This window comes from Trachymyrmex septentrionalis, unplaced genomic scaffold (genome assembly GCF_001594115.1).
Source record: "Trachymyrmex septentrionalis isolate Tsep2-gDNA-1 unplaced genomic scaffold, Tsep1.0 scaffold13, whole genome shotgun sequence".
In the NCBI taxonomy this organism is placed as follows: domain Eukaryota; kingdom Metazoa; phylum Arthropoda; class Insecta; order Hymenoptera; family Formicidae; genus Trachymyrmex; species Trachymyrmex septentrionalis.
The window spans coordinates 4,564,238-4,584,265 of NW_017304438.1; the positions used below are offsets into that span (position 1 = coordinate 4,564,238).

The 20,028-nt window shown below is 35.7% G+C and overlaps 1 protein-coding gene across 3 annotated transcripts in view; it reads left to right on the forward strand.

The window, feature by feature from the left end:
• The window catches only part of LOC108756912, a 67,199-nt gene that overhangs the window by 37,846 nt on the left and 9,325 nt on the right, over positions 1-20,028 (forward strand). Inside the window, exons 1-6 of one of the 3 annotated variants that reach the window (XM_018501082.1) lie at positions 7,065-7,459; positions 8,353-8,403; positions 8,479-8,646; positions 11,277-11,690; positions 13,801-13,970; positions 14,737-15,028. In XM_018501082.1, the coding sequence (XP_018356584.1) occupies positions 7,065-7,459; positions 8,353-8,403; positions 8,479-8,581 (549 nt within the window). In that variant the 3' untranslated portion in view covers positions 8,582-8,646; positions 11,277-11,690; positions 13,801-13,970; positions 14,737-15,028. Of the gene's footprint in view, positions 1-2,241; positions 3,057-7,064; positions 7,460-8,352; positions 8,647-11,276; positions 11,691-13,800; positions 13,971-14,736; positions 15,029-20,028 lie in introns of those variants that run through there. The other 2 variants (XM_018501083.1, XR_001939873.1) reach the window with 2 other exon arrangements.

Genomic DNA, 20,028 nt, shown 5'->3' on the forward strand with positions numbered 1-20,028 from the left:
GCTCCCTGCCCGTCACCCTGTCTTTGCAACTACCAGGACCCCCTCGCTACCCCCTCTTCTCGTATCGCTCGAAGATGCAACGGCCATTGTCTACGCGTCAAATCTTTTCACCCCCGGCACAACGACACTCCACCCGGGATCGTAGCAAGGAGCGGTCGTTTACACGATTTTTGGAACTTCCGATCGTGCGATCGTGAACTTCTACGATAGCGATGTGCTAGAAAAGACTGCTGCGTTCGTTGAGCGCGAGAGAACGATCGGGGGAGATTTGCCCGCGCTTGCGAGTTAAGACTCCCTCTCAAAGTGTTCGCGTTTATTCGAACGAGGGATTTCCGAGATGTTTCATTTCGCGTTATCTAAAAGATATCGGAAAATTACTTGCTGGTTTTACTGCCGTCATTACGTCGCGTTTAAATACCGCTGTAGTATTCAATTACAATAAAACGTCTTTTAATATTGCTCGAGAAGTGTATAATACAATTTTATAATTGCATTACTTATTCATAACTGAATAAATTAAATCAGTATTCCTCTTTGCTGTTATATACTTTTCCACAAAGTATAAAGATTACGGCATACAAAAAAAAAACTTAAGCAGACATTTTGGATTTGCTCCTCTGTTGCTTACGTTATTATTTTTACATTCTCTACTTAACTGGCCGATTTGCTTACGTTTTACTGTTTAATTTAATTTTTTTTATATGCCATGTTTATATCTGCATAGTATTGTATAATGTTTCAGAAATATTAATTACAATACTCCTATTTCCATTACCATCGCCATTCCTATTACCATTATTATCACTACAACTGTTGCTCTACTTATTACTGCAGTAATCTATTTTTTTTATTATACACATGACCTCATAGCTAAACCATTGTAAACTTCATTATAGATAACGTTCGTCAGTTATTTCTGCGCAGCACAATTTTCATTCGCACTCTACAATGTACGGGAGATCGCGGCATTATAATAAATAAATGTATAATAACGACACGCGCCACATACCGCACGGAAAACGGCAATTCGCTAGATTTTTACGGATGTGCACATGACTCGCGGCTCATCAACCGACCACGCACTATGCGTGCTGAGACATCAAACAGACCGGGAGTTTTTCATTCTGATTGTTGCGCGCCGCACAATTACGAGATAATATCATGCGTGTGTTTTTACCGAGGAACGTATCGAGCGAAAATTATGATGTGAAAACGAGTTTTCCTGCGTCATCATTGAAAATGTTTTCCAATTTTCTTAAAACGCTTTCTGATGCGAACTTCGTACCTTGTAATTATCGCATATAAATATGTAAAACACATAAATATGAAAGCGCATAAAAATAGCAAATGTTCACGGAGAAAATTTTTTTTGAATTTATCCTGAAAATAGTAGTTGTGGTACAATATAATATTTTTACTATACAATTCAGTAAAATTAATCAAACTTATTTTATATTTTATTATAGTTTTATTAATGAATGAGAGAAATTTACATAAAATTCTGCCAAATACAATGTTGTCCTAGGATTACCATATTTTCAAGGTAAATTCTAAAAAAAAATTCTCAGTGTTGAAGTAGAAATATACTAAATTTTAATAAATAATTGTTTAAATAGTACTGATATAACATTCATTTATGGAAAATAATTATTTTTTAAGTAAAAAAATTTAATAATTAAATCAAATTAATGGTTCTTGTACCGAATAAGTATACATTTACATTTAATAAATATTCAATTGGCACTGTTCAAATAAATATTTATTAAAATTTAGTACACAATTTTTCTCTCAATGTAGTTCCGCAACGTCTAAATAAAATTATCTTTATATTTTTCTTCTTTTATGTCTAGAATTTAATCAAATAAACATATAATGTTCTATTCCGCGAATGATGAAATTTATAGATCGTCGATTTATCTCGTGGATTATCTCTTTAGCATTTCAGTGGCAAATTATTGGAATTCGATTCACGATGACCACGCCCAAGACGATTTCTTAAGCGAGCTGATATCAAGAAGCGCAAGGATGCTCGGGTGCGCGAGCTGAGGAAGATGACGAAGAGAGTCAGGGGTTGGAAAGCAGAAGAGACGAGGGATGGCTCTTTGTCTCGGGGGTTCGGATTCTGAAGATAGAGGCTAATTCCTGGCAGCCACCCTTCGAGGAATGTCGACTTCTACCCTGCACAAGATCTCCTCTTGTCCACCTTTTCGTCCTTTCGTCCTTTTCCTTTGCCTTTGCTTGGATACTTTGATGTTCCTAATTTGATTGAAGGAATCCGTCGTACGGATACTAACTTCGTCTTTATTGATTGCTGTTTTGTTCAACCTCCGTTGTCGAAGGATCGATAGACGCGCCGCAGGATGCAAGCGATATCTAATCCGAAATCCTTTCGACGTAACGTTTAAATTCCACTGATCCTTGCTATAGTCCACCTCATAGGTAAAGCTGACGATTCACTTTATCGTACGTTGAGGAAGAGTGGATCAATCCTTACAATTCGATTATAACGCAATTAACTTTTTCAATTCAGTAATAATAAAGAATGTAATGTAAAGAGAGCTCTTATAAGAATCATAATAGTGACCAATTTTTTATGTCATTAACAATATTTCTGTCATCACGTCGATAATCTACCAACATTTCCGCAATTTTTCTCAACATATCAGCCTTATAAGTTCTGCTTGAGACAACTTATGCTAGCGACAGTTATTACGTCGTAACTATCAAGAGAATCGTCGAAAATTCGTTTTGATTATATCGAAGTCGCTGCTGGCATCCAGCGATCGGGCTTCTAATCTGATTCGAGCCGTTTATACGGAACCAAATGTCGATATCCACTCCAGCGTGGACTTCAACTTCCTTTTTTCCTCCCCCCAATTCGTCCCGCCTCTGGCCGCCCGTAAGGAAAAAAGGAACGCTATCAGGAAACCCGATAAAGGGGGTCCGCGAATTTTCTGCAAAACCGGAGAGATCTCGGACGGAGCTGCGCGCCGTATCTTATCGTGAAGCAGACGTCCGCGGCAGAGAATCCCCGGACTCGGGCATCCCGTATATAGGTACGTACCTGTATTATATCTGCGTCGTTCACATATCTGGATAGGAGCGCATCATATTCCCCCGTACCTTTCTACCTACCCCCTACCACTCTGTATCGATACATCGTACGAATATCGCGCACGTGTATCTATATTATATCTCGCGAAATATCGAATGGGCGTCGTCTCGAACGGAGATGCTATGCTATAGGATGTCCTATAGCACGTCTAGAATGCGCGCCGGATTACCGATCGCGACAGTATCATTTATACGAAATTCCGATTGTTACGATTTTCTATGACTTGCAGCTTACTATATAAAATGATGAACAACTGCGTCCAAATATAAAAATTTTGTCGTTTAGTCTTATCAATGTCTGTAGCACAATGAACGCAATAAAAAAATGTAAGCAAGATATCATATATCCCTACATATTATATACAGTAAAAAACATTTCGTATTTGTATTAAAATTGGTCCTCTTTAAAATTCTTGTATTGAATTTTTATTCACAATTTATGAGTAAATAATTAATAAAAATATTTTAAAATATGAATTCTAAAATAAATAAATAAAATGTTAATTTTACTAAAAAAAACTTCTACAATTTGTTACAAAATATATACAATTGCGTGTACTTACTTATATTTAAAGAATTTTATTTTTTTATACGTATATTAATGTTTAAGTATTTATATAATTTAATTACATTTGCATAATTTTATTATTAGTTTAATAATTATAACAAGATCAGATTTGTTCGTCAATGAATATGATTGTACAGTCAAATTATTATCGCTCTGTGTTCGTATTATATTAAAACTAAAATATAATATTTTTAACCTTTTATATAATATATTTTTGAAATATTGGAATGGAGTGGTTCATTTTTCGTTTTCTTCTTCCCGTTGTGCAACGGGCGGCATCTGTATCTCTTTCATAACAGGTACACATGTGTATTTGTGCGCGAAATGCACACCTACATACATATCGGCAAAGTACCCATTACCAGTATTCGAGCGGTATTAATCTACTCGGGCTAATTGCATGTCGATTACAGTGATCGTAACGAGTGCCGATAAATACTGGAATCAAAGTGAAAAATTTCCACTTGAAACGTTTTAGGCCATGCGTGCGATACTGAGTGTGATGAAGGCTGTTTTGATCGATATAAAATATCGCCGATCCATTTGGGAGATGTTATTCTACTTTATGATATGCGAGGTTCCTCGTCAATTTACGAAATAAATTACAGGAATTATACAAGAATTATTAGTTCTTCATATAAATGTACTCCTCTAGCGTGTTATTATTGATATTCTCACGACTGTATAAAAATATAAAACAAATATTTACTTTAATTATTTAGTATACATATGAATAGCTATTTAAAATATATAAAATAACATTTATACACTCCACATCATATTTTTTCAAGACTTACTGTTACTAACTATAATAATTTATTTAATTAACTTAATTTTAAACGTAACGATATAGAAAATAATCGTATTACGAGATAAATTAAAAAATGATTGGATTCCTTTTGCTTTTCATCGCTCGAATTTTGCAAAAAAGGGCCGCGGGCATGTCGAAAGGGCATCGGTTGTCTCGGGGAACGAAAATGGTTGAGGATGAAGGGCAACACAATGGCATTACTAATGATTTTACTTCGAGCGACCCTCAGGGAAGTCATATCGATACGATAGGATACCGCGATACGCGAGCAGAAATGCCGCGCCGGTCGGATAAACCAGGAACCTCCAAGCCCTCCGCTTCCGTTTTTACTGATGGCGAAGAACGAAAGAAGGGGAAAAAAAGAGAGAGAGAAAGAGAGAAAGGAGAGAAAAAGAGGGAAAGAGAGAACACCGAGAGACCAGTTCAGGGGTTACGTCTACTTGATCGACCCCGCCGACTGTCGATGATTTCGTTTACTTCGAAATGGAAAAGAGCGAATAAAGCTCCGACGATGACGTATCTTACAGTTCAATTTCGATTTTCAAACCGGTTTCGATTAATTTGATTGAGAGATAATTTTGTTTCTATTTTTTAATCTTTCACTTCTTTAATTATATATTATACTCTTTTATATTTAGTTGCAATCATAATATAAGTATATATTTGCGTTACAAAAGAAACATTTAATTAAATTACATCTGTATTCTTCATTTTTTGTTGACATTAACTTCATATACAAAATATTAAAAATTAACAATTTAAATATTTATTTAACCGTTATTTTGAAATAATAAATATTCTCTTTTCTATAACATAAAGTCCGAAATTGAGAGATTTAAAGATCAGACGCGCACGTTGGCGCGCAAAAATTTCGAGAAGAAAAAAGGGACAGCTGTATATTCGGCAACATCGTTTTAGGGGCTGTTACGCTCCCACGAGGCTGCACGAGGCGCCTTACCCTCTCGGTACAGCTAAATGTCTACATTCCTTCTACCATTCTATCCCTCGTCGCGCCACAACACTTCGAAACTCACTCACTCCGCCATTCCTACGCCAGAAAATCCCTCGCGGCGTTCACTCAATCATACGCTGTTTGTGTCGCGACGACCACGTAGCGCACAATCGGCGCAAGAAAAAGATGTCCATCGAGCAAGAAAACTCACCCTGCTTGGTCTTGGTGTCATTCAAGCTCTCAGGCCCTCATCTCTTTCTCCTCCTTGTCCATATAATCGCAGTTTTACACCACAATCACAGATCAATCACTGACTCATTTTGTGAAATATCAGTTAGAGCCATTTCGGCGTATTTAACTCCATAGGTTGTCTTATCTAAAATATGCATTCTAATGTTGCTCATTTTATCGTTGTTACATATTATCGACTGTTATATTAGATAATGATGAATCTAAGTATATTTTTTATACGTTAATCTATTTAATAGTCGTTTTGTATTGATTAATTTTTATTATCCGGACAACTGTTTCTGTTTCACTTTATCTATTACTAAACTAATTAATTTATTAAAATATTACTGCGCCCTAATAACTGTATGTAACTTGTATTTGCTGTTATTATACATTAATTCTTATGTACATCAAAATGCAATCTGAATAGATATCAGAGTTCTTTCTGGAATATAAATACTTATGAATATCGAATTATATGCTGTGGAATACTATATAATGTGCATTAGAATTACACATATAATGTGCATTACTTTACAATTACAGCATCATACATGGACGCGTAAGATCGCGAAGATAATATTCTCGCTAGTAATTTGGTTCCTTGATTAACAATCATCTTTGATGCCTACTTATTACAGTGGGATGGCAATTTCCTGTATCATAAAAAATATTTATTTTTGCCGTAATCCGACGCGCTGGCGTGTAGGAAGCGGAACGCATTTGACTGGTTTAAATCTCGTCGAGTCACTACCGTTAAGTACGATTAATTATTTTAAGCTTTCCACTTCACGAGCATCGTTCAAAAGTAGGTTCCAGTATCTGCTTTCCACAATCTGCGTGAATCGTATTTGCATTTCGCAATTGTTTTTTTTTTTTTTTTTTCGAATATCCCGATTTATTCGCACTAGACATGGGTTGGATCGCAGTAATTGATTTTGTAACGCTCCATGCATAATGCGTCGATGCCAGATATGAGATATATAATAATAACAATTTAATTTTTAATCCATACAACACAGATCATTCTAGTAATATTGCAGCAATAATGCAACGTTCCAACAACATTGCAGTAACATTGCAAACGTTGCAACAATGTAGCTGTGTAGTACCTCTGAGAACAATCATATGATAATTGCTGGAAAATCTCTAATTACGAAGTAAAATTAAGCTAGTTCTAGCCTTTTACATTTGTTTGTAAAAGGCTAGAATTGTAAAATTCAACATGTTTTAAAATTGCTGCAATTTTCAAGATATCTTCATTGTAATTATTATCTTTTCTTGTATAAGTATATACTATACTTTCCTTGTATTGAAATGAAATAAACAATAAGATTTTTCATTTACCACGTAATGAAAATAAGTTAAAAAGTATTACGTAAAATTATATGCTATGCGCTAAACGTAGGACGTTTATCGTTAGCCCCACAACTGTGCCTTCTCTTATTCTCTCCAGGAGCATCCTCCAGGAACTCTCTGCGACGAACAATGCCTCTGTTTTCCGCTTCTCCCCCGCCGCGGAAACCATTTTTATTCGCTACAGTATGCGCTTCATAATCTTTGTCGACTCCTCGAATGTCAGACTTCTTCTTGCCCTGCCCGCACATCCTTTTCCCTCACTGCCCATTCCCGCAACCCTCCTAGCCGAATGTTGCCTCGCTTTCTTGCGAGAGTTTCTCCTCAGGATAGAGATCGCCTTTGTGCTTCCATCGACTTGGGCTGACAGGTGGAAATGGACGATTAAACGATCGACAAACCCGCCAAGAATTGTCTGGAAGCGTTGGTCAGTACTATCGCAAAAAGCAGTCGCATTCAAAACGAGGTGTTTTTTGTAACTCGCCGTTTATGTCCGAGAAGTTAAAAGAATGGCGCGAGAGAAAAGGAGCGATGTTTATTTGAAGTAAATATCGTAAAACAGATGTCTTCTTTTTATTGCAGCAAATACATGTAAAAATTTTTTTAAGTTTTAAAAAGAGAAATTTAAAAAGAGAATTTTATTTGTTTATCATTTGCTAATTTTTTAATGAGACATATTATAGATAATTATAATGCAACTTCCTTGGTTTTTTTTTGTTGTTATCAAATATCAAAAGTATTTTGTTTTAAAGTTAAATTGTGCTACCGAAATATAAGTGGTTTGTATACATTTCAAACAATAAAAATATCCCGACAGAAAAGATGTATTAATAAAAAGAAGAATAATTTTTATAATAAATTCTTTTCATAGTCATAGGATAGTAGAAAACTAATGCGAGTCACCACAGGTTGTTGATGTGTAAGAATAGCATATATTCAGAAATGAAATAATTACAGACGTTTCGATCCTTATTATTGGATCATCTTCAATGTAGTTTTTGAAACAATTCAATTATACAAGTTTAAAACGTTTAATGATCGCTTAATATTTCATCAATAGATAAGATCCAAAATTGTCTGTCGTATTTAACTGAATACTCAAACAATTAACATTATATTACATTATATTACATTATATTACATTATATTGACGATGATCAGATAAATTAGAAACGTGCGTACGGTAAGACATTTCAAAAATGTGTCTTTTCATAATATTTCTTATACAATTACACATTCTCACACACTGTTTCCATTATGTTTCTTATATTGCCTTATACTCTAGTCTTATACTCTAGTTATGTGTCTTTCTTATCCTAGGACGCTCGTACGATATCCTCGAATACACTCACATCAAGGCAGGGAGAGAAAGTAAGCGAGAGAGTGATGAAAGGAAAAGGAGGGTTGCGGCCGAAAAGAGAGCAAAGAGGTTTAGGTTAAAAGAAGAGGACGATTATTTATGGGACGGTTGTATAGTGGCGCGTCCGTGCCATGCATAGACAGTACCTCATTCCGATCGGCAAACGAATGGCTCATTTTCCGTCCGTAAATGTACGGAAATGCCACTCGAGAATGGCATTTCTTAATATTCGCCGGTATTAGGAGATAACCGGGGTAAGTCACATTCTCATAGAAGCGCAACGTTGCCATACTCTTAAGAACTGACCTGTGGCTATACAATGCCACAGGTATTTAATAGTATGCATTGCAATATGTACAATATAAGATTTTAATCTTCTCTTTTTTAACTCAATATCTTAAAACTACGCCGATTGCTATTACTTTTCATGTAAAAAAAAAAAAAAGAAATGCGCGATGTCTTAAGATATAAAAACGTTGTATTTCCTTTTTTTTTTTGAAATATAAAATATTATCGATTATTTCTCTTAAGATGTATTATATATATATTTTTATATACAATACATTATTGACAATTATATAACATCAGAATAAAATAAACATTATGGTAAAAACTACACACACACACACACACACACAGCATTAAATTAATACACGAATATTTCTCACGACATCTCACGTTAAATCATCTCAGAGCCAAATTTTTGTGGTCAACCGCGACGTTGAAAGCGCGAAAGCCACATCGTCGTTGGAATGGAGGAGGCTGGATTCTTCTTCCGACGGAATCGTCGTGAAAAAAGAGAAAAAAGGGGGCAGGACGGATGCAGCTTTTCAGAAGAGCTTTTACGAGTCGCATATGTGACCGCCATCTCCTTTATCCCCCGCTTTATATTCCTGGCACCGTGTTACATCCCTCCTACCCTCCGGCCACCAGCTTCTCCTCGTACAACCATCACCTCAACCCCCACGAACCGGACGCTCAGTTACGGGAGCAAGGGGTGTCGGCAAGGAACACCGACACACCGCCTCCAATCGTGGCCGACCCTTGAAAGCCTCGTGAGGAATTCTTTTTTCATATTCACCAGGGAGTGATAGTCCGACGTAACCTAACAAATTTCCAACCCTCGAATCTACGAGAAATACACCCTCCATTTCGTTTGCCCGAACGCGCATTTAAATCCTCGAAGATCCTCGCTTTGCTCGAGCGAGAACCGATCCTTTCTCGTGCTGTTTCCCGCCATCCGTCCAGTCTTACCACCCCCATCCGCTATTCCACCCCCGACTACTCCACGAAAAGCATGGTCGACCACCATGACCGCCCAGGGACCGATTCTTTCCACGCACAATTTACAGTTTCACATTTTATTCCCATCGCGCGTTCGACAGCGGGGGGTTGAAGCGCGGGGGCTCCATCCGGATAAACTCGTTTCTCCCTCCTGGTCGCCAATCATCTTTCCTGTCGGGTCTCTGCGGTTTCTTATGGAGAACGGGGGTCCACCCGGAAATCCGCGAAATTGTTATTTATGATATCGAAATTCGAAGACAACTGGGTCTCTACGTTAGATTATAAGATCGTGACTAATGCAAATAATTCAAAAGTTCAAAAGCTATTAATGTATTAAGTAACGAATTACAGCTAAACAATTATTTTCTAAAAATATATTTTTTAACATTCAATTAAAACATGATACTTAATCATTGAGATCAATAAAATTCACATATTTGCTGCTTAATTGTAAATTTATATGTGTCAGTTTGTTTTTGTATAATTATATCAACAGATTATTATTTAACGACTGTTTTATTACCTGCATGAGGGCTGAATTGAATGTAATGAAATATTTTCTCATAATTGAATAATCAACGGTTAATTAAATGGTAATCAAACTGAGATAATTATCGCAACTAAACTATTTATCATGGTTAAATGAGTGAGTGCTGTGTATAATTATATTCATACGGTTATTTGAATAATTGCTAGACAAATTAATAGAAGATAAAAGATTAACGCATATTAAGTGTGTCCGGTCAGAAATGTTTGCGAGAATTAATTAAATAAAAAATATACTTCTCACACACACACACGATATATTCACATACTGAAAATATATTTAATAAAATGTATTTTTGTAAAATTAGATTTATTTAAATAGTTTATTTCTAAATTTGAACATGTGTTAATTATTATTAACTAATTTTTCTGAAAATATTTTATTTTTAATTTCTAAAAGAGATATTTAATTTATTATTATTATTAATACTTGTTTGACTTATTTAATCATAGAACTTTAAACATAATAATATGCATGCATAATAATCTAAAATAAAAAATTTTAATGTTATTCCTACTATATCTATTATAACACAAATGATAGAAGTGATTCAAAAGTGACTGTTGTTTTATGTTTATAGTTAATTCGATTATGTGGGTGGTCGCTAATCTGGAGATCGTAATTAATCGCTAGACATAATTATAAAATACGTAATAATTCAATTTTTAATGGTTGAGCCAGAAAGAACCTTTGATTAAGAAACTATTTCAGTTTTTACATTCAGTTGCGCTTTTTCCTAAATAATTGATTATCTATATATACAACGGTGTGCTGGAGAATTAATAAATATAGTTTAATGCCTATCTACAATAATTCTTCTAATGTAATTCCATTATGTATTAATAAATTTTAAGAGATGGCAAAAAATCCTTTAACTATTTTTAAATATCAATTTAAATACAATACAATAAAGCAATGCAAAATAAAATTGCTCCATATAATATTTATCAAAGATATATTAATGTTTTAAAAAAATCATTAACAATAAACTGTTTCTTGCTATTTTCACAAAATATAATTATGGGCTAATACAGTATTTGGTTTTATCCGCAGCACGTGCGAACTAGAATGACGGCGTGGAAGGACGCAGCAGGTCGGCGAGACGATAAATTACAAAGGACGAAACGATGGCTGAATCACTGTGAACTGTTAGGAGACATTAAAATGCCGCGCCGCAAAAATCGAACAAAGTAGGAGGCATCGTGGTACATTTTGCGTCACGGTCACGCAAATCTACCGTCGATTGGCACGAGTTACGGCGTCGCGAAACGGTTGGCCGCGGACACGTTCGGAAGTCAATGAAGGATCGGCATAGGAAAGAAACGGAGCTATTAACTGACCGGCGAACAGAAGAAACGACCTCGCGATTGCACCGTGAACGAGAATCCGTCGCCGATGTTGATCAATGCTGGAGTTCACGGATTTAACGGCGATTGACGGAAGTGTTTGAATCGCAAAAATTTTCCAGTAAGTATCGCTATTGTATGCAAATTTATGGATCAAATCGATTCTGTTCGCTCTTTCGACGTAAATAACGCGAATATTTTGATTGTTTTTCTCATATTCATCGGCATGTGCATGATTCCAATTTTATGGTATAAATCAACACGCGGAAACACGCAACACGAGCATGGTTAGATGCATCAAATCATGCTTTCGAGTAGTCTATACATTATCTTAAACGGAAATATACATATATTGTATTGTACTGCAATGTAGCTGAGGATCAGGAGAAGCAAAACGTCTGTCATGTGCGTCAATATCATAATTAAAGCCAACATATATGCTAGCAAATAAGGAAGCGATTTTCCTTCGAGAGTGATACGCTTCTATGCCTCTATAAATAAATATATATTAAAGTCCAACATGATACAAAAATATCAAAGGTTCTAGTTCATAATTCTCTTTCGCATAGCAGAATCGCTAAAGAGGTATTTCTCAACTATAAATTATAAAAGAACATTATCTCGAATATATCGTATCCATTTTTTCATAATTAATTTTTTAAGCATAAATTATACATTTAATAATATCTTTCCATTTTTAATGACCGCAATTATAAGTAAACGAGGTAATATCTGAATAATGCTTAACACCTCGGTTTAAATGTAACCGTATCATGTAAGTGTAACCATCATCAAGACAATATCAAAACAAAGTTGCTCCTTTAATGAACCCCGTGATTAATGAAGGAACGGGTTTGACATGAGTAGCACATGCTGCAGCGACTAACGAGCCGTTGTTGCTTTTCTGCGGAATCGGGAAAACGCATGCTCGAGGTAACGTTGCACGCGTTCGGATCTCGTTAATGCAGAAACAATTTATGCCGTGGTGCACGCTCCCACTTGGTTGATTATATTTATGACTTCCACGTATTACGCCTGATTCGTAATGCTTCCAGCCCATGGGGTGCAACGCGAAGCGGTTGCTGCATCGGCCGGTTTAGCGCGATGTTGCGCTCGGGCCAAAGCGCGAGCGATAAGTTAATTCGCGCCGGTGTAACTGGCCTGCGATTAATCGGTACATATCGTATCCGTGTAAATTAGATGAAGCGATGGGCACAGCGGGAATACGGCAACGTCCGCGGAAAACGCAATTCGCCAGCTCCACCAGGCTGTATTTTATGGCATTCGATAGTGTGGATGCAAAGTATCACGCAATAATTATTGAAATATTATCGTTATCTTTATTGCTGTAGATATTCATCTATGCGGTTGTCTTTTCTTCGATTTTGCATTCTCAATTTTCCTAAAAAATATATACGTTATATAAAAAATTAAAAATGTATCTATTTTTAAAGGACGATCGGAAATGTAACGATGATCATATAAACTTAGAAATTTTCTTAATAATTTTTTGTGCAAGGTATTATGTGCAATAATTACTGAAATATTATCGTTATTACTGTAGATATTTGTCTAGTTGTCTTTTCTTCAATTTTGCCTAATTTTCAATTAAAAAAAAAAACAAATTAATAATTTAACAATATAAAAAAAAAAGATACATTATACATAAAACTATCCTGTAACATATGTAATGTTCTATATCTAAAAAATGTATTCTGTGAGAATATTCTCTTTAATATTTTTATCTTTTAAAGACGATCAGAAATACAACGCTGTCCATAAGTTTTAGAGACTTTCTTAACGATTTTTCCCGAGTTACTTGCTGTCTACATCCGATACTCGTGCAAACAATATTACATTAGCGACCTGGCCAAACACCTACTGACGTTTCGGCGATGATGACGAGCTGACATACGTTCCGGTTCTTGCTATTATCCGCCCTAGCATTTTCGTTTATCCATATTATCCTGACCCGTGTACTTTTCCAATAGCGTTGACGCTATTGGTTGATTAGCGTCCAAAGGAAATTGTCTCATAGTTCGATAATCGACGCATCACAGTATTGCAAATAAATCAAACAGCTGATAATAGTAAGATAGAGAGAAAATTTAATACACAAATATTTATTATATTAAAAATTACAGTTCCCAATTGTGAAGAACTTTTTCAAAAGATGACAAAAATTAATCGTATAATACGATGATCGTTATATACTGTCATATATATTTCAGAATAGCTCCGGTGATGACTCACAACAATATCTGCGGCGATGTTATCATCAAAGAATGGAACTACGAACCGAATTAATTTTCTCGGACACGGATCAACTCGATCGCGACCGTCTGAACAAAAATTAGATGTTCTCTATTAGAGTGGCTGACCCGTTTACATTCACTGATCAGTAAGTAGCAATAAATATTTGTTGGGTGACTACCAAACGCAATTATTGGGTAACACATGGCCCCTGACGTACCTCTGTCGTCTCGATAAAGTGTCCAGCAGCACGTTATATTGCCATTGCGGGAAGTTTGTTCCTGCATTATTGATTTATTGCCTTTGGTATATTATTCGATCAGTCACATTATATCCGTTCATCGATTGAATAAGATATATTTTTGTACAATTTTGAATATTCTGCGATCAATTAAATCCAATTCTATCAATTCTTTATGATAGCATGAACCCGAATGAAATCAGAATATATGTCTGACGAAAAAACCAAGTCATACGGTAATTTAATTTTTTTTTAATACAGGATAATAAAAAAAAGGTTGGCTACAAAGTTTTGTGTTTATTAAATCGTTACTCAGGTGGCGAACTGATGTTATTGCAGTCATTATGATGTCAAAATGACATTAAAGTCATTTTTCTGTCAAGAAATATATATATCTTTAAAATAACTTATATCAAACCTATAAGATAGCCTAAAGATATATTTTAAATATTAATTATTATTTTTTATATTTAATAAGATGTAACTAATATTAAAAATCTTATTTATTTGTAAAATCATTGGTATATTAATTCGTTAGTATTTTAACGATTACTATTATTAGTGATTTGGTAAACTCAAAACTTTGCGATTAATCTATTTTGTCACCCCCTGTACTCGTATCGTGTGACACTTAGATAATATAATTAAATAACGTATTTTTTTCTTATTGCAGGAAATACGAGATAATATGACTACTTTTCAATTCATACTATAAAGCTTCTTGTGTCATCGTTACATTTCCGTAAAGAATCGCACGCAACAAGAAGCCACGGTGGGCGGCGGCCGTCATTGATCTCCTGTTAGAATCGGATCACTTCGATGTAACAAGATAAATAGTCAGCGGGACACCGTCGGTGGTCGAGGGTGCGGATCGTGGAGTCATGCTGACTATGTATCTGATGATCAAGAGAATTGAGTACGCGCACGCTTGTCCGATCTGGGATGTATTTAACGCATACATCAAGGTACACTGAAAGTTCTTTGATCGCGCAACAAACCGATGGGACACCTTTTCGATTCACTTACATGAGATGAAGTTCAATTCACTTAGACGAGATCGTCGACTCGCTTCTGCGTGAGCTAAAAATTGAATACTAAAAATTATACTGGTAATTCAATTTCTTGACATAACACACACAATATTGTTACGCGATGAAATAACGAGCGACCTGTAATTAATCGATTTACGCTACAACGACGAGAAAAGCGATAAATGATTGACTAAGAATCACCGAAGCAAGAACTATATCGGATTTCGCATCATCTAACCGCAAATCTCACGATCTAATGACAAATTCTCGCTTTAACGTTTCTCATAGCGCGCTCACCGGCGAGGAACTCCCAGGCTGCCGAACAGCGCGAGCCCGATCAGCTTTTTATTCCGTGGCGGGTTTTTGCACGATCATCGGGACTTTCGTCACGGCAACACCCGGGCACGTGACGCCGTGAACACGGTGTTACAGGTGTTTGCGCCCATCCACAGTCTCGACTATGATGACATCCTTTCGAATCGATTCGTCAGACTTTCCCTCTCTTGGATTTTTGTCGCAACGCCTCTACCACCCGCGAGTGTGAAATGGTAACGTTCCAGGAAAACGTCAACCGATCGCGTCAGACTATCGACCAACCGGCCGGTTCGTTCTACTTCAAGCCGCCATCGTTCGTTTCTTCGTCGCTCGCCGACGTTCCACGTTTTTGTTAACGGTATCCTGTGGCCGGTCCGAAGACGTCCAATAACTTCGTTAAGTGTTTTTACTCAGAATGCAGAATCGGAGGTCTCCGGAAGTGGTCTGATACAGAACATTCAAGCAGGTTTCTTTTCTCTGCTCGAGCTCTCGGAAGCTCCCCGTTATTAACACTATCGTATCTACAATGTTTCTTTAATTGCTTAAAATGATTCTCGATATCTCCCGTTAAATAATAGTAAAGAATAATATGCTCGAGTTTGAAATATTGAAGCGTGATAAATATAGCTTAAATACAATAGAAATATATAGAGAGTTTATCGTTTCTTTCTTTTATCTACTTTCTGATAGGCTGTTATATTCTTAGAAACCTTATATCACAAAATCTGGCCATGAACAATTTTATTACAATAAAATCCTACGAGAGAAAAAGATGTATATGATTTGTCTCTATATATACATTATTTCATTTTAACTTATACCGTTTCACTCTATAATTTTAATTAAGATTACAGAGTGAGTTAGTATAAGTTAGAGCGAAATATAAGAAAGAAATTATGTCTTTTTCTTTTCGTAAGATGTTGAAAAATCACTCGTAGAGTAGCCAAACTCTAATGTAAGATCTCTAGGAATGTATTACTCATCAGAAAGTAGGTAAAAGGAAGAAACACGATCGATTCAAATAAAAACATTGCGATTACAGAAGCTTCCGGTGGAACAGCGATTGTATGTACTATTCGACTCGTTACAAACGCGGTCACGATTATAAGTAGTCCAGATAACAAAAAATATCTAGTAAAACAAGCGAAGTGTGATCGGTTACGTGCGAGAGGGTGGGCATAAACGATGAAAAGGGGTGGCCCAGGGGTATTGGCGAGGAGCTCGTCTGCTCGGTGAACCGTGGATTAAGATAAACCCTTCATCGGTTTCTTGTCGAACGATTCCTGTCGTCCTTTTGTTGGCGCAACCCGCAGATAGCGCCGGCTTAAAGTACTTTCCGTCCCCGTGCGGAAATTATTTAACGCCGGTATATATCTGTCCAGCTGCGGCGGCGGCGGTGCGCGAAAGATCTTCGAAGCGATAGAAAGTAATAGAAAGCGTGGAAGAGGAACAAACGCGAAAGGAGTAAATTTAAGATTTGCATTACCGCGGGGAGTAAAGATTACCCATGCGTGAAAGTAATCGGCACGGAAAAGCGGAAAATCTGCAATTTTTATTTGTAGAAATCTGATATCTCTTATGGCGCAATTTGTAGACTGGTAATTACCGAATCAATGAATATGAAGCAATTTCAAATGACTAAATAAGGAAAACTAGATTTCAAAAATATAAGCATTCCTTTCGTTCTAATATTAATTATTAAACAAGCTTTCTCTTTATAAAGTACTTAATGAAGGCTTATTAAAATGCTTAACAGGTTATAAATATTATTAGTATTTTTAAATTATTTTAATAAATAACGTAATTTATTTTAATAAATAACAAATTTCCAAGCAAAACGTTCTATGAGGAAATATTCTGATGGAGACGTCACGAATAATATATTGTGACATGGTTTTTAATCTTCGTGGCTAGAACGTAGATTAGTTTCATGTTGTCGATTAGTTTGCTCGGTCGCGGATTCCTTCGTATACATTTAGCAACGGCGTTCATTAAAGCTATTATAAATATGGAAGATAGCGCATGCCAGAGCGAGTTGAGAGAGTGCCTTGCCCCAATTTTTGTGCATATGTATTTGATGTCGATTTCTGCATTTAAATTAATAAACGCATCATAAAATTATAGCTATGTAATCCCTTTCTTTTCTGATAGAATGTAAAAAGTACGAGTCCTACTTCTCTAATTGTAGCATAAGCGTAAAATAAAAGACTATCGTAGTTGCAAAATAAATATGAATACTTTGGAACATAAAAGAAACCTAGGATAAAGAGATTCGGTCATTTTATAAGAGATATTTATCGCAAAGATTTGAATATTCTTTGCTGATTTACATGACGCTCGATTTACATTTTCTTGTACTTATCATAATAATAATTACATCAGTTTACAAGGTTTTTACTCTTGCAAGAGTATATAAAGACCATTTGTAAGAGAATATTCGATGCTAAGATCGATCCGCTATCGAAATATTTTCATCGAGGTACGTATTATGAAATTATTCGGAATAGATTCCGATCGGAATTATTCCGTAGACGTGTATTATGTTTTCTAAGGGAAATGAAATAATTCCGATCGGAATCCATTCCAAACAATTCCATAATACGTGTTCAGGTCGGATTTTTGAGATATAAGAAAAGATATTTTTTTCCAATATATAGAAAAGTTTAATTAAAATTAGAAAAAAAATATTAAGCATTTAATTCTTGTTTTTTGCTATACCTTAAAAAATGACATGCTATGTCTTGAAAATGATATGCTATATTTTAAAACTGATATGCTGTGTTTTAAAAATTCTTCTTAATTTTTCTGGCGACAGATTCGAATTCAGCGTCTCAAAACAACGTTGTTTCCTTTTCTTGCGCTAAAAATTATTAAACTATAATGATTAGTGACGCAATGCAACCTTAATACTGTTTTACAGTTATCTTATCCATAATGATAACTTTGAATTAATTGCAAAAACAAAATAATGAATACGCTTCAACAATATTTCGTACTTAGAATGATTAGATTGCATTTGTGTTAGATAATAAAATTTTTATAAAGATAAAGAAATTTCCTATAATGCTTTTTACTGTATGTAAAAAATTGCTATGACAAACATATTTACGTATCATAAACAACAATAACAGAATCATTTCTTTACTTATTTAATTATTACTAGTTTAATTATTATTTGTAAAATAGATTTTGTTCTTTTAAGAAAGAAAAACGAAAAACCATTTGAAATAATGATGAGAACACAATTATGTGTAGATTGCGCTAATATTGTAACTAATATAAATACGAATGTATCATTTTATACATCCTATATAGCACAGAATTTGCAGCAATATTCCTGCAAAATCTCTACAATATTGTAGCAATGTTGCTGCAACTTTTGTGGGAGATCTTTCGACTTAAAATAAGTGTTTTATTCTGAAAAAGTATTCTCTTGTTTCCTTGATTTGTATGCTGCATTTCTTCAATCTTTGATTATAGATCTCTTGATAATCTTTTAGAATTGGAAATAAATCCATGATGATCATTTTCACGTAAATCAATTTGTCGCAATGCTTTCATTATCAGACTTATACTTAAAAATTTATCGCTGTCTTAACACGACGTAAGTTAGATTATTGATTTCTCGGTGAAATACTTCCTGTGTTTCTACATAGATTCTAAGTTGGTACTCGCTGGTACACAATACCAGACTCATATTTTTCTGGACCGTTTTGTTTCTCGAGATTTTGTCCTCGAGTTGAGAAGAGTTGAGAGGGTGGTCGAAAGATTTCGGTAGGTCCAGATGTTATACGTGTTCGGCGGCGGAAACAATGATATGATGGCCCGTTTAACTCGTCTACAACCTCCCCGCCGCGGGATGCCGACTCGTTTCCTTTTCTTGGCGGAGGCTTCAACGCCGGTTGGGTGCCCGCTGGTCGAGTTCGCGGACATGCGAGCATTACGGATGGGATCGGCGGCTCGATCTTCTGCTCGCTTGAAGAAATAGCGTGTTTGTCGGGCGTCGAAGGGCGTCTATAACCTGTCCGACAGGATGCTACTGCGACGACAGCTATACTCGCCACGTACAACATCGACAACCACTACCAATCGTCGACGCACTGAATGCGTCGTACAGGAAGAACAGAGAAACAGGTGGGGGAAAAACTCATCGCCGATCGATGGATCCGTCAAATGAATTTCGATGTCGAGATTATTTATGGGATAGGTGTCGACCGGGGCGACGGCGACATCGCCATTTCGTCGGGATTTCTTGACACATCCCGAGACGTGTCAAGCTCGAAAGAATACACGGAAGGATGAGTCTCTGCTAAGTCTTGGGTGCAATTTTTATACAAAGCATATATGTCGGAGTAAGCAACTTGACGATATCAAGACGTTTTCATTTCGAAATTAAAACTTTGAAATTTCATTAAAGTTCTTATTAGACAATCATAAAAAATGTCTGTTTACTTGGATAAGTTCAGGTTTTAAATTTCTTTGACAACTGCATAGTTGAATCATGATTTGTCACTGAATAGTTTATGAGAACGGTTACAATTAAAACTATATGATTATGATCGATATGATTGATATGATCTGTCTTCTTCGACAATATCCGCAATGTTCTTGATGATGAA